At 36.0% G+C, this 23,006-nt stretch overlaps 1 protein-coding gene across 1 annotated transcript; it reads left to right on the top strand.

Annotated features, from left to right (window-relative positions):
• The first annotated feature begins 9,242 nt into the window (after positions 1-9,242).
• On the top strand, positions 9,243-19,025 carry LOC145952449 (uncharacterized). Its single transcript, XM_083064813.1, has 8 exons — positions 9,243-9,350; positions 11,867-11,987; positions 13,538-14,152; positions 14,199-14,290; positions 14,388-14,651; positions 15,655-15,855; positions 16,366-16,469; positions 19,007-19,025. The coding sequence occupies exons 1-8, from the start codon at positions 9,243-9,245 to the stop codon at positions 19,023-19,025; spliced, it is 1,524 nt and encodes a 507-aa protein (XP_082920939.1).
• The last annotated feature ends 3,981 nt before the right edge of the window (positions 19,026-23,006 follow it).

Here is a 23,006-nt window from a genome sequence, read left to right as displayed (position 1 = left end):
AGTGCCTTTCTCCGTTTCTCTCCTTCTTCCTTTCCGCTTCCCCGGAGCTCGGATTCTTCTTCTCCAAGGTAAGGGAAGCTAGATTTCGTGCAGATTGTTTGGAACTGAGTTTAGAAACTCAAATGTTGCTTGATTTTTGGAAAATGACGATTGGATTTGAAGAGTTGTGCATTTTCGGAATTTCGGGAAAATAGGGAAAATTGGGGATTTTTATGCGTTTGATGGTTGCATGTGGAAGAAGAGATGGTTTTTGAGTTGTATGCTGAAAATGTAGTTCATTTGATGGATTGCATGTGGTTGAGCTGGTTGATTTTGCAGGTTTTGGGTGAAATTTTTGAAGTTGTGAGGATTGCTATTTGAAATTGCGCCGGGCGTAGTTCTTGGCGCCGGGCGTGTCCATTAGAGACCATTGTTCAAGCACACCGGGCGAGCTTGGGAATGGATGAAGTCCCTGGATGGCTCACGCGGGCGTGAGAGAACCGTGCTGGGCGTGATATCAGATAGGGACTCAAGGAGTTGAGTTACTGGTATCGCCCCGGAAATGATTAAATCTCGCCGGGCGTCGAGACTTCATGGGGGTCTCTGCCTGGGGTGGCATCGGCCAAAATGAGCGTGCCGGGTGTGAGACCTTGGTGAGGTCTCTGCCTTACTTGCATTGAGCGTGAGTTTGGTACGCCGGGCTTGGGAGACTCCTGGGAGTCTCTGCCTTCTATTGCACCGGACATAATTGGAATTGCGCCGGGTGCGTAAGGGCTTTAGAGCTCTCTAGCTGGGTTCAGGCCGGGCATAGATCCTATTGCGCCAGGCGTGGAGGTGTCTTTCTTTATAACTATGAAAATGCTGAATGTTGTTTATGCTGATTAATGCTGTTAAGTTGAGTTGTGTTGTATGTTGTTTAAGCTGTTAATGCCATTAAGCTGCGTGCTGTATGTTGTTTAAGTTGTTAATGCTGTTAAGCTGAGCTGTGCTGAATGTTGAATATGCTATTTAAATTGTTGAGCTGTGTTGTTGCATATGAGCTGTAATGATGAGTTGTTGATTACTAAGACTAGAGGAGATGTTTTTCGAAGATGCTCATCCCATTGTGTGGATTGAGGAAGCTGTGGTGCTCTTAGAGCCCAATTTGTTGAAAACCCTCATTGGGAAGTTATCCCTTGGAGTGGTCATTGTGTTATTCTCCTCTAAGTACTTAGTTGGTCTCGTGTGTGGGCAAGGTCGAGGCACACGTGTACAAAGCGACCATGGTATAGGGGTCAGGTCGAGTTATACTGATTACAAGCGGCCAATCTGTAACACCCCAGTTTTCAAAAAGGTTATTGTTATTATTATTATTATTATATGGTATTTGATCATAATTATTTTAATAATTATATAGAAATATTATTTTGTACGTTTTAAATAATTATTATTTTGGACAATTATTTTGTACGTATTAAATAAGTATTTTTATTAGTATTTTTAAATAAATATTTATATGTTTTAAGAGAAGGTTGATTTTATATGATATTTTGTTATTGAAATTTATTATTATATTTTGGGTCAGAAATATATTATTATTATAGAGGAAAATTTTTTATAATATACATGTATTTATTTTATTTAATTATTTTGAGGAGAAAGAGAAGTGGGTTAGAAGAGAAGGAAAATGGGTTGGGTTGACCCAGCCCAATAGATTAATTTTAAGAAAGGAATTAGGTAGTGTTAACCCTATCTGCCTCATTTGCATTCTGAGGGGTTAGAAAAAAAAAGAGAGGAGAAACAAAGAGCTCTAAGGAAGAGTACTCAGGAATGATCTTAGATCACACCAAGACCATCCATCTTCTGCTCATCCAGGTAAGGGGGAGTGAGAAACCTCGCTCTGGGTGTGGGATTGTATGCTAGGTAGTGGGATTGGCCCCCAATCCTGTGTTTGTTGTATTTTTATGTATGCTCATGTATGAGGGGTTTCTCCCAATTGTATCTGTTTTGCTTATTATTTTTCTTATATGCAATTAATTGTATGACTTGAGATCTCTATGGGTTCCTGTGGGAAACCCTATGAGAAAATGGGCAAAATATGAATGTTTTCTATTTTGTCTTCTGATTACTTTGTTGTGTTCCTTGTTGGATGTGATGCATGAGTATGTGGTTAATTTTGAAAATAAATATGTTTTAATATGATCTAGAGTGCTCTATGGGTTCCTCTAGGAAACCCTATGAGAAATAGGCAAAATATGAAATATTTTCTGTTTTGATTTCTGATTTTTCTGTTATATTCCTTGTTTGATGAGATGTAAAAATATGTATTTAATTTTATAAATAAACGAGTTTTGATATAAATTAAAGTGCTCTGTGGAGACTTTGTGAATATGATGATGTAAAGTGAAATATGATTGAGACATGGGATATGAAATGTGATAATGAAATATGATGACGAAATGCGATGATGTGATATGACCATGGGAAATGATAATGTGATATGATAATGCATAGAGTCTTGATTGACATGCATCATTTGCATAAGTGTTTTAAGGGTACGATATGGAATACACCGCCAGAGAAGGCCCCCTAGTGTAAAAGCTTTGGGGATTAGTCCTTGGGGATAGCTCGGTTTGGAAGTCCCAGTCTCTCCCATTGTGTGCATGGGATGTATCTTGCGCGGCTTAGCTATCCCGACGAGACTCTGGTAGTATATCCTTCTAGTGAGAGTGCGCAGAGGGTGTGACCCGGCATGTACTCCTAGACTACTCTTCGTGTATTGCTAGCGGTAATATGCCATGTGATGTTTTACTGGCGCCACATGCATGATAATATGTAGTCCGTGTCCATGCATATGCATTCTTAATGTTATATGATAAAGTGATGGTTTATGTCTTGGATGAGTGTGATATGTTATTATTAATTTATCTATGTTATACTTGTTTTTGTTTGTGTTTGGCTATTTGGCATATATTTCTACACTGTGAGTCAGAGTGAGATGTTTCTCACTCCCTTTTCTCTTGTGTTGTTTTCTCTAACTGTCATACAGGTTATTATCAGCATGAGGCTGAGGATGTTGGTGATGAAGCTTAGGCTTCTATGTTGGGATTTTCTCTGATAGGACATGTGACATCGGGACTTAAATAGGATTAGATTGGAATGTTATTTTTATTAAATCATTTTGAAAAAAACTCAGTTTCATTTCCTTGTAATTTCTCTACATGTTATTTGGATTAAGTTTATGAATGTGAACTCTTTACCCTTATGTTGTTGGAGATTTGATCGTCTTATGTTGAAGAATTGTATTTTATTTTATTTATTTTATACAATTACTATATATGTATGTTGGGGTAGAGGGTGTCACACAATCGAGTAAAGTACGAAGTCGGAAACTTAGTTCCTAATTGAGTATCGGAAGGTTGTAGTATTTGGAGGATAGTTGGTAGGCTAATTCAATAAGTGGCTTAGTTAAGCTAGTTAATGTCGTGGTAGGCCTAAAACCCGGCTTAGTTAAGCTAGTTAATGTCGCGGTAGGCCTAAAACCCAACTGTTCTATCCTGACCTAGTACTATACTTCCTTGTTTAAGTGGCAAAGTCTGAGAAATCGTGAAGTTGTGGATTGTTATCCAAATTGTTGTTTACCTAGCAAACACAAAAAGGTTCTTTGTTGTCGGTTCGGTAGGACCTAGCCACTTAAACTACTCACCCATGTTGTAGGAGATCTCCGAGTTGAAATGTGTGACGACGCATAAGCTGTTTGATGTTGATTTTGCTGAATGATATAAGCTGTATGTGTGCAGTGTGTTGTGAAGCTGAGATGTAGATGTATGCTGTTATGTGTTGTATGTTAATTTTGTTGAAATTGATGATGTGCTGTTAAGTGGAAGCTGTTATAATTCATTTATATGCTAATTCTTTTCACTAGCTTACCCTTGCCTGTTTCCATGTGGGTTGAACTGTAATGATCATACTGTGTATGGGAGCAGAGCAGGGATAGGCTGAAGTGTAGCAGCAAGACTACAGTTGGCAGTAGGAGCTGATTTTGTTGCTTATGGGCTACTTGATGTAGCTATTTTGTAGTTTTGAATTCTGTCTTGTTGAGCCACAGGCTAGACTTATGTATATGTATATATTCTCTTTTATATGCATACTCTATTCTGTGAGGTGATGTTTTGTTGTACGACGACTAGGCGGGTCGTTACAAAATGAATTTAATTTACAAAAATATTCTAATAATAGTAATAATTAAGGGTGTTTAAAGCTGAATAATCAACCCAAATCAAAAACTAAAAATCATTTCAAAAAATTGAAAATCGGTGTAAAAGTGCAAATTAGCAGTTTTGTTTGATTTTTTTTTAATTTTCTAAATTGTGCAATTTGATTTTTGGATTAGAATGTAAAATCAATCAAAACCAAATCAAATCACATTTATATGTATATATATAAATATATATATATATATATATATATATATATATAAATATTTTATAAAATTATAAGTTATTAAAGTAAATTTTAGAATGAAAAATTATGATTTATTTATAATGTTGAAAATAATTTTCTTTTAAGTGAAAAACTATATAAGAAAAGAAATATTTAATATGATAAATAAAATTGTACTAATTAAATAAATGTTTCTACTAAAATTAATAAGATAAAAATTAGTGTTAAATACCATAATATTTGTATACTTTTGATTTTATTCTTGATGTATGAGTTTTAAACAAATAACATAATATAATATATTTTTAGTTAATTTTAAAATAAATAATCTTTAAAATCACAAAAGTTGAACCAAACCAATCTACAAAGAACTACTAAAATCAGTCTAGTAGTGAGTGGTTAGAGTATTATGTACAAGTCTTAAATTTAAATCCTGGTGTTATTATTTAAAAGATTGGTTCGATTTGGTTTGAATTTTATAATACATTCAAACCAAATTGCGTGCACTTAATTTTATTATTTGGTTCAAATGATTTTTTAAATAAAAATTGAAACAAATCGCGTAATAATAATGAGTAAAAGTAAAAACTCATAATTTCTTCTTAGAAGGTAATGTGGTTGGATAAACAAAACATAAAAAAAAATTCATGCTTATGAAATTTATTCATGAGTCAGGTTTCAAAGAGTTATTGGGAGTTGAACTTACCTCACGGTTTGATGAACATTTATAGAGATATTCAAATTACTCACCGTAGGCTAAAACTAAATTAATAGAAAAAAAAAAACTTGAATTCATATTTCATTCATGACTGCGAAAGTTACAAAAGGGATCATTTAAAATAAGAAAAAAGCTAACGATATTAATATCCAAGCCTTCCACTAGAGATGGGAAAATGGGTTGTGACCCGCGCCACTCTGTTGGCCCGTCAAAAATTGGCGGCTGGGCTCAATATTTCAACTTGCCAACTCGTTAAATTTGTCTCGCTAAACTCGCCAGTCTGTCGGGTCAAATAGTAGGTTGGGTCGTTACAACCTGCCAACTCGCATATTTTAATTTTTTTTTTATATTTAATTTTTATTATATTTAATTTATTTTGATGTAGAAGATGAGGATGAAGATGATCAAAACAAAAAAGTATAAACAACTTCTTTCAAGGGAGCTTCTAATGTTCTTGAAATAGAAAGTTAAAGCTGATTAATTGTGTTTGGACTTGTTTTGTGGACTATCAAAAATTTAATTTATTAGTAATTTGTAAGTTTATAATTTGATTTTGATTTTGGTGTAAGTGGACAAATTTCTATTTGATTTTGTTATAAGTTTATAATTTACTTTTGTGGAACATATATTATATATAATTTGTATACATTTTTAATTTCATATAGTTGTATTTATTTATTTCTAGCAGTTTTTTTTATTTGAATATAAAATATTTTTTTTATTTATTTTTTTGTAATTTTTTTTTGTGGTATGCGGGCTGGCCCGCCGACTCGCTAGCCTGTCTTTAAGCAGGGCAGGCCAACTATCTTAACCCATTTTTATTGACGGGCTAGTCCGTCCTGGCCCGTTTTTGGTAGGCCGGACTGACCCGTTTTACTACCCCTACCTTCCACTAGAATGATCCAAATAAACTAGGTCGAATGCACAGATGCATTGTACCAATATTCGACTATGTGAAGGAATTTGAACCAAAAACAAGGTTGATCACTCGTGAAACACCGTAGGTAAGCTTCTAAGCTACGATTAACCACCTCTGTTTGACCATGGTAAGAAGTCAAAAACTCTAACTTGATGCCTTCCAGTCCAAGGTTTGAAATTGATGTTATCACTAATTTTAATGGAAAAAAACATTATAAATAATTGGTTTGGTTCAAGTTTCATAATATATTCAAATTGAACCAAACTAAATTCCACTTAAATTATTTTTGTTTAATTTAAATCACTTTTAAGATAAATTGAAACAAACCGCATCACACACAACTATAGTAGTAATAATAATGAGTAAAAGTAAAAATTTGCACAATATCTTATGAGGTAATGGGGTTGGATAAACAAAACTTTGAAAAAAATTTAATAATTCTCAAATTTATTTATGTGAATTGGATTTCAAAGACTTATATAAACCCTGAGTATTTATAGAGGTATTTATAAACTGTTTATTAATACAATTCTCACATTCACAATGCAATAGTGGAAAATCTAACTTACATCCTTGTGAGACATGGGTCTACTTCTTATCAAATGGATTAAAATTTGTCGGTAATAATTCTCAAATTTATGTATTAATGTTAGTTTTTCTCAACTTAAAGATGTATTAAGCCTTAGTGATGGTTAAATACTTAAATTTGAGAAATGGGGTCGTGTGCTTGTTGATATTTTGAGCATGAAGATGGCATCTTTGATTCTCTGATAGGTGAATTTGTTCAACTATACGTAAGGAAAAGGGTGTCTGAGAAAGAAAAAAACAGAATTTGTTTTTAGAAAAAAGAATAAATAAAAGAACTGAGTTTGATTTATAAAAAAACATAAAAAGGTGAGCGATGATAATGAAAGTGTATATGAAAAAAGCTCGCACAAGCCTGACAAAAGTTACAATTAATTTTCCAAAATTTATAAAAAAGGCTCCATATTTCTAAACATTTATTTTATTTTATTTTTTTTTAAATTAAGCTACAACTAACTTCCCCTCGTATATTTTTAATTGCCAATTTTTAGGAAAGTTTTGTTTCTATGTATTTATTATGTTCAAAGTTTAAGAAAATAATAATAATTTTTTCAATTATACCCCTAATTTCTACTTAATTTTAATTAATCCAAAATTTACAACTAACATGCAATTAATGTGGAGAAAATTAATAAAAAGATATAATAGAAAACTTTAAAACTATTCTATGAGAGATGAAAAAAATTAGGCTTAATTACACTTTCTAAAACTTATTTCACATTTTTGCAAATTTTATCACATAACTTTTAAAATTGTATATTTTTTCATTCAACTTTTAAAATTGTATATTTTTTCATTCAACTTTTAAAATTTCTCATCTTTGTCGCTTTTTTAGTTGACTGTTGTCATGACATTGATTGATAATGCAGTACATTACTATGTGACAAATTAATTGCTAACATGATATATCACATAATGAAGTCATGTCATCATATAAATATATCAACAATTTAATATGTCAAGTTAATAATTAACGGATTACGGTGACAATCAACTAATAACATCAAACAATTAACTAATAGGATGAAAAATGTACAAAACATTAAAAGTTTCATAACAAAATATGCAATTTTAAAAGTTAGATAATAAAATTTACAAAATTATAAAAAATAAATGAGAAAAAGTGCAATTTAACAAAAGTATGTATTACATTTATTTCTTTTGGTATAAGAATGTTAAATGATTATTAAAAATGATCATAGTCTATAGGTTCGAGCATTAAACGATTATTCGAATGACTCTATTAATTTTATGTTTTGACTTTTCTTGTCCATTAAATGATTATATGAGTCACTCAATTAATTTTAAGTTTGACAATTAAATAATTATTAGAACCACACAATTAATTTTAGGTTTAAGCATTAAATGTTTATTTTAAGGACTCAATTAATTAAGTTTCAACATTCAATGATTAATAGAATCACACAATTAATTATTTTTTAAATAAGATTTAAAATTAAGATAAGACATAACACTATATAAGACCAGAATCAATAATAAACGATTACAATTCGATCCCAAATTATATATAGTAGAAGCGAAAAAATATAAAGTCTTACTAACCTTTGTCCATTAAAATATAATAAAAAATAAAGATTCTTTTTATCATCAGAAAGATGCATTGTAAATTATGAAAATTACAATATTAATGAAAAAAAAACTTTTAAAATTGAGGTTTTAAAACTGATTATTCAATAACCGATTTTAAAACATAAACGGTGGTATTTTTGCAATTAAAACAAGAAATTCTAAATGGGTAAAAAATATATTTAGAAGCACCTTTGAAAATCAATTGTATAACAACTAATTTTTTATATATTTTAAATTAGTTGTAATAAGAACGACTTATAAAGGCAATTAAAATTGGCATACCTCTTGGTTCATCAGAAGTCGCGCCCCTCACCCCTTTCACTCTCTTCGCCCTTTCTCTCACGCCATGCAAGCCCATCCTCGTCTATCTTCAAGTTGGTTGATGATGTTGATTTTTAGTTCATGATAGTAATTTTGGTTCAACATTGTTGGATATCTTTGCTTCTATATATGTTCTTAAAAGAAAAATGTTAATTTTCGATAGAAAAAAATAAATTTTTGACAATTTTTTTTTCTGATGGATTTTCGACGGATTTAAATTTACCGGAAAAAGTGGATTAATTTCATTGTGTAGGTTGTATATATCCTTGTTTTTATTGTGACTGTTTTGGTTCTTTTTAACATATGCATTAAAGGTGTTTAATCAAATGCTTCAGATAAAATTAAAGCTGGATTTTTGTTATTGTTTAACATACACACACAACTTAGATACCAAAATAGGCTATCTCACTTAGACACCAAAATAAACTATCTCCATAGTATAAGTTATTAAATTATTAGAAAAAAAAACTTATAAATTAACAATTATAAGTTACCTAAACATTGTTATAAATTAAAAATTACATGATACCGAAAATAACATAGACACCAAGATAGGCTTGTTCCAAATCTCCATAATTAATACTATATTATCTTAATTAACATCATGCATATTATTGTCAATTCAGACATATATAGTTAATTGATAGATTGAAGTAAGTTTTACAATTTAGAAGGTCTTTAGTTTAAGTTGAACAAATACAAGTAGGGATGGCAATGGGGCCCATGGGGGCGGATAATAGTAAATCCACCCCTGTTCCGCTAGATAAAAATTGGTCCCATACCCACCCTATATCCGTGCGGGTATCCATTAAGCAGGTATCCATGAATTTCTTGAATAGCCACGGATATCCATGGATATTCATGGATATTTATAAATATTTTAAGAAATTAAAAAAAATATTACAAATAATTTTAAGTTTATATTTAATGTAATTGAAATATTAAAAATAAAAATTTAATGTTAATTTTGAACTTGTATTTAACGTTAATTTTGTTGAAATAATAATAAAAATATAAGATAATCAATAACTTAAAATACATCAATCTCACAAGTAAGTTAAAGTCTCATCACAAAGCTATAATAATTCGATCTCATAATTTTAAACGAAAGTAAACAACTTAAAATACATAAATTTTATTGGTCCAATCAAAGCTAGAAAATTATTCAAATTACATCCAACATAATTCTATAACATTCTTAACACATGTTGATAACTTCATCAACCTCACTTTTGTAAGAAAATAAAATGAGAGAGTGTAATTTTAGGGTTATGTGGTACAAGGATAATTAGGATATTTAAGAAATACTATTAAACGGGTACCCACGGGTATGAATATCATCATACCCACCCCCGCCCCGTTTATAAACAGGTAAAAAATTATCCATCCCTATTATCTGCGAGTACCCAATTATCTTATCCATTTATTATCCGTAACAAATTTTACCCGCAGATACCCGCGGGTGTGGGTATTTTTGCCATCCCTAAATACAAGAATGAGGATTTAATTTATTTCTCTCTTTCTAAGTTTTTTTTTCTTCTTTCTCTCTATACACATACTCTTTTAGAAAACTAGTCGTCCGAGTTAGAATAATTTTGGTTCATAATATACTTTAAAGAAATAGTGCAATGATATGACAAAAATAGTGTTAGAGTAGTGATACAATTAAATATTAATAAGTACAAAAAGAGAGAGAGAGAGAGAGTGGCACAAGGATTTATCCTGGTTTATCCAAACTAGGCTACATCCAATTCCCACACAACTTTGTGGGCTTTTTCATTAAAGCACAACCAACTGTTGTATACAACAATCTTAGCCACTTGCCAAGAATAGAACTCAACAACCTATTGATTGACACTGTTCATACCCACTCGCTTGAATGATTTCTCTTCTTCTTTTGTTCTTGCTTGCTTTTAAATGAGACCAATGTCTTCCCTTTGTAGGTACTCAAAAAATAGATATGTTGGAACTTGAGTTGTTCTCCAAGTTCAATGTTGACATCACTATATTTATTCTTGTATCATGCAATCTTTACAAATGAGGTGCATTTTAAGCAAGACTTAGGCTTTTGAGAAGGAATGTTTCAGTTGAAAGTCTTCAATTTAGCAACTTGGGATGACATGTCAATGGTGTTATTTATCATTTCTTGACACAAATTTCACCAATGGGCTCAATTAACAACATTCACAACACTATTTTTGGGAAGAAAAGAAATTATAAGCTTTCCTTACCTCGATTGCTTCCAAAAAAAAAAAAAAGAAATTAAGGGAGAAGGGAAGAACTCCCAAAGGGTCAACTTCTCTCTAATGATTTGAGTTCCACAAGATCTCAACCTTTACGAATTCAACTCGATAAGCCTTAGGGGAAGATCTAGGTGCCTTTAGTGAAGTTAAGAGAAGAAACATTCTTCCTTGACTCTAGAACTTATCTTCTAACTTCTCTCCAAAACTTCTATTTTCCAAAAATAAACTTATGAAGTTCCTCTCTCATTAGAAAACCCTTATATATCTTCCATGTCCTTGATCAACTTTGACCTCAACTCTAACAATTTTAAATAATTTAACTCTCAATGACTTCTTAACTCTTAAAGTTCTATAAAACAAATGACAACACAATATAGTAACTCAAAACACTTCAAAAACAATGTACGCAAATCAACATATAATGTAAAAACATTCATAAACACAAACATACAGTGTTACAACTTAAATTATTTAAATGAACATCCCATCCACTTCAATAATTTATCACTGAAAAGTGATTAAATTCACAAATCGTGAATTTCTCCTCTTTAACGATGTTTTATGTGAGACCTCCACTTTTCTTTTTCCCATTTTCACCCTCACCCACTAATTCACTCTAACTCTCATTTTCTCTTTACCCACTCTGGTCCCACTCTCAATTTTTTTCACTCTTCTCCCTTGGATCTTTCTTGTGGCTGTTACAAGGTGGTGGAGCTGAGTAAAATTTGATTGCTAGCTGGTGTCGGACTTCTCTCTTCTCCTTTCCAGTTCATTCAAGCTCTTCTTCGTCTTCTCTTTTGTTCTCTGCGGTCCCGGGGCTCGGAATCCTTGAACCGAGGTAAGGGAAGTTAGAATTTGTTGTGGTTTAGCTGAAGATGAGTGGAGAAACTCATTGGTTTACCGAGAATTGAGAAGTTGTGGCTGTGATTTTCCAAGATTTTCGTTGGGGGTTTTTCGGGGTTTTCGAAAAATTTTGGGGAAATTCTTGATTTGTTGTTGCATGTACAAAAAGGTGGTATTTTTGAGCTGCTGGACGAAAATGTGGTACTTTGAACCGTTTGCATGTGGATTTTTTGTGGGTTTTTGCAGGTTTTGGGCAAATTTTCGAACTTGGGGAAGTTGCTGCCGAGCTTCGCGCTGGGTGCTGTTCTTCGCGTCGAGCGCGTGACCACCAGGGGGCTCTATTTAGGCAAGCCTGCCGGGCGCAATGGTGTGTGCGCCGGGTGAGCTTGAGAAGGAGAGCTTCTAGTTGGCCCACGCCGGGCGTGACTTGAGCACGATGTCAGTTGTGGCTAAATTTTGGATTTCTGGTGCTACGCTAGGCGCGCATTTGGGCCCGCTGGGCGCGGAGGCTCCTTGGGAGTCTCTGCCATGGGGGCGCCGTGCGCAATTCAAATTGCACTGGGCGCGAGACCTTAGCAAGTCTCTGCCTTCCCCACGCTGGGCGCGTGAGGCTCCCTAGAGTCTTTGCCTAGGCCTACGCTGGGCGCAATTTGAATTGTGCCAGGCGCATGAGAACCTTGGGTTCTCTGGTTGGGTCATGTCAGGCGCGGGTACTCTTGCACTGGGCGCGATGGCCCCTGGTGTTCTCTGGTTGAGCCGCGCTGGGCGCAACCACGAGTGCGCTGGGCGCGTATGATGATGTTGAATTACATGTTGATAACTGTTAAATTTTGCTGAAACTGTTGATTAATATTATTATACGTTGAATTAAGCTGTATTAGATGTATATTGCTGTAAGATGTTTAGATGTGTTGTAAGATAGTATGTTGTGTTGTAAAGCTGTGCTGTGCTGTATGTTGATATAAATTATTGTAGGCTGTAAGGCTGAGTTGTTGTAGGCCGTAAGGCTGAGTTGTTGTAGGCCGTAAGGTTGAGTTGTTGTAGGCCGTAAGGCTGAGCTGTAGTAGGAAATCTCGAAGATGATATGCGTGCCGACGCATTGTGTGCTTATTGCTATTTACGTTGTATAGTTGATGAGGTGTATATTGATGTTGTGCTGATAAGTTGTAGTTGTTCATATTTCATGTATATGTTTATATGCTGATTCTTTTCACTAGCTTACCCTTTGTTGTTTCCATGTGGCTTGGACTGTAATGATCATACTATGTATGGGAGCAGAGCAGGGATAGGTGGTGGCTAGTGGTGAGTCTGCAGCTGGCAGGCGGAGCTGATCCTTGTTGATGTTTTGTTGTTTCAGCTACTTGGTGTAGTAGCTTTGGATGTATTTTTGTACATTTTGAATCTAGTCAGACTTAGACCATGTATATATGTATATTCTAGACACTATATGTATACACTTGCTCCTTTCTGTCCGGTTTTCAGGTGTACTGTGTTGTGTGTAGTGACCAGCCGGGTCGTTACACTTTAGTGGTATCAGAGCAGTTCGAGTCTAGTGGACACTCTTTGGGGGTGGTTCCTTTAGGCTTTTGTTGTGCTGAACTCTGTGTTGTGCTGTCTTGCTGTGTTGTTTGCTGTGTTGATTGCTGTGGTGTTTTGTTGTGCTGTTGATTGTTGTCGGGTTTAGTTATTGTATACTAAAGATGCTGTTACTTTTGTAGACAATGACTAGAACCAACGAACAGATAGCCCATGCCATAGAGATGATGGCTATGGCTATGCAACAGCAGAATGCTTATTTTGCTAGGATGGAGGCTGATAGAGCTGCAGCTGGTGCAGCAAGGCCCACGGGGTCACAGGAGAGCCGGGATCTAGTTGAGTTCCGAAAATGCCATCCTCCACAATTTACGGGAGATGCAGATCCAGAGGCAGCTGACCACTGGATATGTGAGTTGGAGAAGATCTTTGCTGTTCTGGGATGTTCTCCAGAGAAGAGGTTGACATATGCTGTGTATATGCTTGTTGGAGAGGCCGAGTATTGGTGGAGGGACACTTATCAGATGCTTACTGCAAGAGGAGTTACAGTTGACTGGGAGTGCTTCAGGACAATGGTCATGGAGAAGTATTTCTCGGAGAGCGTGAGGCACGCCAAGGAGACTAAGTTCATGCGGTTACACCAGGGTGGGCTGTCTGTATCGGAGTATGCGATGAGGTTCGAGCACTTGGCTCGTTTCTATTCGCAAGCTATATTTGAGGCCTGGAAATGCAGGAAGTTTGCTGAGGGTCTAAAGTATGAGCTGAAGAGAGTGGTGGTGTCTATGGCCATCACCGAGTTTCCGACCTTAGTAGAGAAGGCGAAGATTGTGGAGAGATTAGAAGGAGGTAACCGTGTGATTAGAGCTACTGAGGGACCAGCTGGGTCCAAGAAGGGGGGTGGAAGTCAGAGGAAGCCGTATGATAGGCCCCAACCACAACAAGGGGGTCCTGTCATTAGGCAACCTGCTGAGGCTGTCAGAGGAGGGGGACAGGGTGGAGGTGCTACCCTTAGATGTTACAAGTGTGGTGGGCCCCATTTGATCAGGGATTGTCCACACACTGAGAACCGATGTTTCAGGTGTCAGTAGATGGGCCATGTGTCTTTCAACTGCCCCACTAGGAACAGGCCTGAGAGGGGTACTCAGAGGAGTGATGTGCAAAGAGCTGATACTCAGAGGACTAGTGTGTAGAGAGCTGATACTCAGAGGGGTGACATACCCACTACAACTGGTAGGGTATTTGCTTTGCAAGTGCTGAGGCTTCGACTTCTTCTGATCTTGTGAAGGGAAAGGGCAAGGCCGCTGGTAAGGATGTGATGTTTTTGTTTGACTCTGGGGCTTCCCATTCATTTATTTCCTATACTTGTGCTGCTATGCTGGGTGTGTCTGTGTGTGACTTGGGGTTGAGACTGCTAGTGTCGACGCCCGCTTCTGCTTCAGTAGTTTCTTCTGAGCTGTGTGCTGGCTGCCCCATTGTTGTAACTGGGAAGAAGTATAAGGTGAACTTGATTTGTTTACCTTTGGTGGATATTGACATAATCTTAGGGATGGATTGGTTATCTGCCAATCGTATCCTTATAGATTGTGCCAATAGGCGGTTGATCTTTCCTCAGGAGGAGGATGAGTTGTTGATTTCAGCTGGCCAAGCTGAATCAATGCTGAGGGATGGAGCAGAGTGCTGCCTTTTGCTTGCTACTATGAGTGTGGAGACTAAGAGAGTCATTATAGAGATCGATGTGGTGCGGGATTTTGCTGAGGTGTTCCCTGATCGATGAGGTGCCTGGGTTGCCTCTTGTTAGGGAGATGGAGTTTAGCATTGATTTGGTTCCAGGTGCGGGGCCAGTGTCGGTGGCTCCCTATAGGATGGCTCTTGCTGAATTGGTTGAGCTGAAGGGTCAGTTAGAGGACTTGTTGGAAAAGCAGTTGGTGCGGCCGAGTGTTTCGCTGTGGGGTGCGCCAGTGTTGTTGGTGAAGAAGAAGGATGGAGGTAGTCGACTGTGTGTTGATTACCGGCAGTTGAATAAGTTGACCATTAAGAACAAATATCCACTTCCTCGGATAAATGACTTAATGGATCAACTGAGGGGAGCATCGGTGTTTTCTAAGATTGACTTGAGGTCAGACTATCACCAGATTAGGGTGAAGGAGGGTGACATACCAGAGACTGCTTTCAAGACTAGGTATGGTCACTATGAATATGTTGTGATGCCGTTCGGTGTGACCAACGCCCCTGCAGTGTTCATGGATTACATGAACAGGATCTTCCGGCCGTTCTTGGATAAGTTTGTTGTAGTGATCATTGATGACATTTTGATTTATTCAAGGACCCGGGAGGAGCACGGAGAGCACTTGAGGACAGTGCTGGAGATTTTGAAGGCGAAGCAGCTGTATGCTAAGCTTTCAAAATGTGAGTTCTGGTTGGATGAGGTGAAGTTCTTGGGACATGTGATCTCAGCTGAGGGGATTGCTGTTGATCCGGCTAAAGTGGAGTCGGTGTTGCAGTGGGAGCGTCTAAGGACTGTCACAGATATTCAAAGCTTTGTGGGTTTAGCGGGTTACTATCGAAGGTTCATTGAAGGTTTCTCTAAGATAGTAGGGCCTCTGACCCAACTGACGAGGAAGGAGCAGCCGTTCATTTGGATAGACGCCTGTGAGCAGAGTTTTGAGGAGTTGAAGAGAAGGTTGACTACTTCTCCTGTGCTGGTGTTACCGGATTTTGGTGAACCCTTTGACGTGTACTGTGATGCTTCTCACCAGAGTCTGGGGTGTGTGTTGATGCAAAATAGGAGAGTGGTGGCATATGCTTCAAGGCAACTGAAGAATCATGAGAGGAACTATCCCATTCATGACTTGGAGTTAGCAGCTGTGGTGTTTGCTTTGAAGATATGGAGGCATTATTTGTATGGTGCTCGGTTCAGCATCTTTAGTGATCACAAGAGTCTGAAGTATTTGTTTGATCAGAAGGAGCTGAACATGAGGCAGAGACGATGGATGGAGTTTCTGAAGGACTAGGACTTCCAGTTGATGTACCATCCTGGTAAGGCCAATGTTGTGGCAGACGCGCTGAGTAGGAAATCCATCCACATGTCTAGTATGATGGTGAAAGAGCTGGAGCTGGTGGAGAAATTCAGAGATTTGAATCTTTGTGTGGAGTTAGCTCAAGATCACATTAGTTGTGGGGCGATTACCATAACTAGTGAGTTCTTGAGGTAGGTTGGACTCAAGCAGTTTCAGGATGTTGAGCTGGTGAAGCTTCTTGGTTTGTTGGGAACTGAGAAGGCTGTTGGTTTTGAGTTGGGCAGAGATGGAATCTTGAGGTTTAAGGGCAGAATTTGCCTACCTCAGGATGCTGAACTAAAGAGAGCTGTGTTGGAGGAAGGCCACAAGAGTAGACAGTATACATCCGGGTATGACTAAGATGTACCAAGACCTCAAGAAGACTTTTTGGTGGTCTGGTATGAAGAGAGAGATCGCTGAGTATGTGGCGGCCTGTCTGACCTGTCAGAAGGCAAAGGTGGAGCATTAGAAGCCAAGTGGGTTGATGTAGTAGATTGAGATTCCAGAATGGAAGTGGGATAACATTACTATGGATTTCATCGTGGGGTTGCCTAGGTCAGCTAGGAATAGTGATGCTATCTGGGTGGTTGTCGATCGGTTGACCAAGTGTGCCCATTTCTTGCCTGTCAACATCAAGTGGTCCTTGGAGAAGCTGACACGGTTGTATGTGAGGGAGATAGTACGGTTGCACGGGGTGCCTTCTAGTATTATTTCTGACCGAGATCCGAGGTTCACTTCTAGATTTTGGCAGAGTCTACACCAAGCTCTAGGCACGAAGCTGAAGCTGAGTTCTGCTTATCATCCGCAGACGGATGGTCAGTCAGAGAGGACAATCCAGTCCTTGGAGGATTTGTTGAGGGCTTGCATGCTAGACCACTTGGGTAGCTGGGAGGAGGTCCTACCGCTGGTGGAGTTTACTTACAATAACAACTTTCATGTTAGCATTGAGATGGCGCCGTTTGAAGCCTTGTATGGCAGGAGATGTAGAACTCCTCTGTGCTGGTATCAAGATGGTGAGTCAGTAGTTGTGGGACCGGAGCTGATCCTACAGACTACTGAGAAGGTGAAGCTGATTCAGGAGAGAATGAAGACTGCTCAGAGTAGGCAGAAATCATATGCGGATAAAAGGCGTAAGCCTTTGGAGTTTTCCGAAGGGGAGCATGTGTTTCTGAAGGTGACTCCGACTTCTGGTGTGGGTAGAGCGCTGAAGGCAAGGAAGTTGACACCGAGGTTTGTGGGTCCCTATCAGATCATACAGCGTATGGGTCCGGTTGCTTATCGGTTGGCTTTGCCACCATCTCTTTCAAACCTACACGATGTATTTCATGTATCCCAGCTGAGGAAGTATGTCCATGACCCGAGTCATGTGGTGGAACTGGATGATGTGCAAGTGAAGGAGAATTTAACGCATGAGAAGTTGCCGGTAGCTGTAGTGGATCATAAGCTAAAGGAGTTGAGGGGCAAGTCTATTGCTCTGGTGAAAGTGTTGTGGGATGCAGCTACTGGTGAGGCTACTTGGGAGGTGGAGCAGCAGTGCAGGGAGCGATACCCTTTTCTTTTCCCGAGTAAGTCTGTTTTCGAGGACGAAAACTCTTGTTGTTGGGGAGGTTGTGAGACCCCCACTTTTCTTTTTCCCATTTTCACCCTCACCCACTAATTCACTCTAACTCTCATTTTCTCTTTACCCACTCTCGTCCCACTCTCAATTTTTTTCACTCTTCTCCCTTGGATCTTTCTTGTGGCTGTTACAAGGTGGTGGAGTTGAGTAAAATTCGATTGCTAGCTGGTGTCGGACTTCTCTCTTCTCCTTTCCAGTTCATTCAAGCTCTTCTTCGTCTTCTCTTTTGTTCTCTGCGGTCCCGGGGCTCGGAATCCTTGAACCGAGGTAAGGGAAGTTAGACTTTGCTGTGGTTTGGCTGACGATGAGTGGAGAAACTCATTGGTTTACCGAGAATTGAGAAGTTGTGGCTGTGATTTTCCAAGATTTTCGTTGGGGGTTTTTCGGGGTTTTCGAAAATTTTTGGGGAAATTCTTGATTTGTTGTTGCATGTACAAATAGGTGGTATTTTTGAGCTGCTGGACGAAAATGTGGTACTTTGAACCGTTTGCATGTGGATTTCTGTGGGTTTTTGCAGGTTTTGGGCAAATTTTCGAACTTGGGGAAGTTGCTGCTGAGCTTCGCGCTGGGCACTGTTCTTCGCGCCGGGCGCGTGACCACCAGGGGGCTCTATTTAGGCAAGCCCACCGGGCGCAAGGGTGTGTGCGCCGAGCGAGCTTGAGAAGGAGAGCTTCTGGTTGGCCCACGCCGGGTGTGACTTGAGCTGCGCTGAGCGCGATGTCAGTTGTGGCTAAATTTTGGATTTCTGGTGCTGCGCTAGGCGCGCATTTGGGCCCGCTAGGCGCGGAGGCTCCTTGGGAGTCTCTGCCATGGGGGCGCCGGGCGCAATTCAAATTGCGCTGGGCGCGAGACCTTAGTAGGTCTCTGCCTTCCCCACGTTGGGCGCGTAAGACTCCTTGGAGTCTTTGCCTCGGCCTGCGCTGGGCGCAATTTGAATTGTGCCAGGCGCATGAGAACCTTGGGTTCTCTGGTTGGGTCATGTCGGGTGCGGGTACTCTTGCGCCGGGCGCGATGGCCCCTGGTGTTCTCTGGTTGAGCCGCGCTGGGCGCAACCACGAGTGCGCCGGGCGCGTATGATGATGTTGAATTACATGTTGATAATTGTTAAATTTTGCTGAAACTGTTGATTAATATTATTATACGTTGAATTAAGCTGTATTAGATGTATATTGCTGTAAGATGTTCAGATGTGCTGTAAGATAGTATGTTGTGTTGTAAAGCTGTGCTGTGCTGTATGTTGATATAAATTGTTGTAGGCCGTAAGGCTGAGTTGTTGTAGGCCGTAAGGCTGAGTTGTTGTAGGCCGTAAGGCTGAGTTGTTGTAGGCCGTAAGATTGAGTTGTTGTAGGCCGTAAGGCTGAGTTGTTGTAGGCCGTAAGCCTGAGTTATTGTAGGCCGTAAGGCTGAGTTGTTGTAGGCTGTAAGGCTGAGCTGTAGTAGGAAATCCCCATGATGATATGCGTGCCGACGCATTGTGTGCTTATTACTGTTTATGCTGTATAGTTGATGAGGTGTATATTGATGTTGTGTTGATAAGTTGTAGTTGTTCATATTTCATGTATTTGTTTATATGTTGATTCTTTTCACTAGTTTACCCTTTGTTGTTTTCATGTGGTTTGGACTGCGATGATCATACTATGTATGGGAGCAGAGCAGGGATAGGTGGTGGCTAGTGGTGAGTCTACAGCTGGCAGGCGGAGCTGATCCTTGTTGATGTTTTGTTGTTTCAGCTACTTGGTGTAGTAGCTTTGGATGTATTTTTGTACATTTTGAATCTAGTCAGACTTGGACCATGTATATATGTATATTCTAGACACTATATGTATACACTTGCTCCTTTCTGTCCGGTTTTCAGGTGTACTGTGTTGTGTGTAGTGACCAGCCGGGTCGTTACATTTTATTTTAAGAAAATTTTACTATTCTCAATTTTATTTCTTAAATTAGAATAATTTAATTTCTTAAATTAAAATAAAATACACAGAAAATAAAGGAGATAAATTAATTTTTGGTGAAAATAAGGTAGTTTGGCATACTTTTTCTCGCTCAGATGAAGAATATTTTAGATGATATATTTTTTAATTATTTTAATTTTAGTTATTTAATAAATTATATTAATTTCTTGAGTCATTTAATAAAAAGTTAGATCTAAATGTATAAATTATTAGGTATTGTTGGAAGGATAATGAGTTTTGATGCTATCATTATCAAGTATTTGAATTTTTGTGTTCATTATTTTTTATTTTACATTTATTTATTATGCATATCAACTTTAATTTTAAAAAATAAAAATCTTTTATAAAATTCTTCCGATCTAATTAGAAGTATATTATTCTATATATGTCTTTGTACACAAATCAATAAAATCTACTAAATAGATGAAAAAGAATAATAACTTCATAAAATTAATTTTATTAATTTTTTTTTGAGAAATACAATAACAACTTTCTAAAATATATATTTATTAAGAGTATAATGAAAAAAGTAATTAATAATGTGTTGATAAACTAAAATGACACTTATTTTGACATTTAGATTTTCTTTTTTTACAACACTTAGTGTGAAATGGCGAGAATGTAAAGTAAGAAAGTTTTCGTGTATTCCTCCACTAGTGTGTTAAGTAATTATGAGAACTTAGGCAAATTTTAATTTGATTTTTACTTTAATATAATTTATCAATTTTGTCTTTTGTAAAATTGTTAATTAAGATTTGATAAATTAACTTCAAATTTTTCCTCTATAATCAATGATTTTTTGGGTAAATTGATGAAAGATAAAAACACCTATAATCAATGATTAAATTACTATTTGTAATATATATAGTTGATACTAAATTAAATATAAAAAAAAACTTTTTTTTAAATGTTTTTTTTACATTAACAACAATTATAAGTATTAATAATATTTTATAATCATGACATGATTTTAAATTTAATGTAATATTAGTTACCTCTTTTTTATTTATACCTCTAAGTGTGATTTTTATGTTGTATTGTTTTTAATAAGAAATATTAATTACAAATTTAATTTTATAAAATTATTATTCTTTTTATTTATTTATTATCTTTTCTTAATATGCATAAAATAATATTTATTATGAGACGAATGAGGGTAATGAATTATATTAATTGATGAGATATTTATTAAAATGGAAGATTTAAATACACATTTATTATTAACTATTAACAGAAGGATAAGGAGTTTCGATGATGTCATTAATTAATACTTTAATGCATGTATTCATTCATTAGTTATTTACATTTATTTTTATACTTATGAATTTTAATTTCAAAAACATATATAAAAATATATGGTAGATTTATTTTTATAAAATATATATAAAAGTATACAACTAGTATGGGAATTAAATGACTCTAAAGTTATTATATTCGATAACGAATTTTAAAGACGAAACTATTAAATTAAAAGTTCTTAATGAATATATAAGTTTATAAATATTAGTAAATATATAATTAAAATTCATATATATATATATATATATTATAATTCTTTTTTGTTAATACATTATATTTATTGTCAAAAAATTAATAGTGTGTGACAAGTTATTTTATTTATTTTTTATCGTGCGTGTATAATATTTTTTAACGTCCCTCTTAGAATAGTAGATTAAGCCTAACTCAATCCTACAAAACCGGTTTGTAAAGTGAAGGTTGCTTTCTACTTATATACTATTTAATTGTTTAATCTCTAGTTGATGTGAGACTTGAGTTTTTTCGAATACACCCCTCTCACATCCAATACTATTGGGCTTGATACATGAATAAATGGTAGGTGACCCTTTTTAATGACCTAGGATAGGTGGGACTTGAGTTTTTCCCGATAGTCCCTTTGTAATTTGGAGCATATAAATGTGTAAGGACCCCTCTTCCAAAGATCTGTGACTACAGAAAGCTATAAACACCATTTCTCAAATCAAGAAGATGAAAATCCCTTTTTATTTTTCCGTCCTCTTGTTTTCTCTCATCATTGATTCTGGTAAGCACTTCTTCCCACAAATTCAAGAATATTATATTTATTTTCAGTTCTAATTTATGTGTATTGAATTCATTCATCACTAGATCAATTAATTGTGTATGTAACTGGATATATATCATAGAGTTTTGTGCTGGAAATCAAGTGCAAATGGCGCAAGTGCAATCTGATTGTTTCTTAAGAATATTGTACGATGATCATTGTGACCAAAACCAAGATAATTGCAACAATGATTGCAAAGCCACACATTTCAGAGCAAACCATATAGTTGGAGCTTGTAACTACAGGTTAAATTTATGTGTTTGTAAATTTTGTTTCTAAATATAAGTTTTGGCTATAATAATAATCGCAACATTTTACCCATTGAATCTGTCAGCATGAAATAAAAATAAAAAATATATTATAAAATGATATTTTGTTATATAGACAAATGTAATGTGATGTTGCTATCATGGGAACATTTGTTTGAAGTTATTAGATTGCATTTCTGGGAATTGCATTCCCATGAATAATTAAATGGAATAAATGTTTAAATAAGGTGTTTGGTTATATTTTAATATTTTTTGAAATATTTTTTAAATTTTAGAATAATTTAAATAAAAATAATTAAAAATTTATCAGTGAATTAGAATGTAACTTTTAATATTTTTATAAAAATATCACATTCTCACCCTTTCAATATGAGAATAATAAAGTAAGAAACGTGATGGAAAAATATTCTAAAAATGAATGATATTTGAGATATTTTTTTGAAACTCCTAACAAATACGAAAAATGAGTTTGGTTATATTATTGAAAACATTTTCTTTGAATACGTTTTTAAAATTAGGACAAAACTGAAAAATAAAAAACGTTATTCTCTACATTTTTTCTAAAACTGAAAACGTCGTGGCATGCATTGTAATTTTAGCCGCATCTTTTTTTTTTTTTTTAACATAATGAATGTGTCGAAGGTGATGATGACAGCATTCACCCTTTGCATGCGTCGATGACTACACCGCCACGATGCATATTTTCAATATGTTATATTTTATGTCATGAAATCTTTAAATAATAGTAAAATTATTAACATATTAAAAGTCATTCATTAATTTTTAATAGAATAAACAATATACATATGTAACATGTAAAATAAAGAAGAAATCAACTATACAAATATAAAAACAAGTTTATACACATATATACGCAC

Source organism: Cajanus cajan, chromosome 10 (genome assembly GCF_000230855.2).
Source record: "Cajanus cajan strain Asha chromosome 10, NIPB_CcT2T_4, whole genome shotgun sequence".
NCBI classification, from domain to species: Eukaryota; Viridiplantae; Streptophyta; class Magnoliopsida; order Fabales; family Fabaceae; genus Cajanus; species Cajanus cajan.
This window is presented reverse-complemented; position numbering and strand designations above follow the sequence as displayed.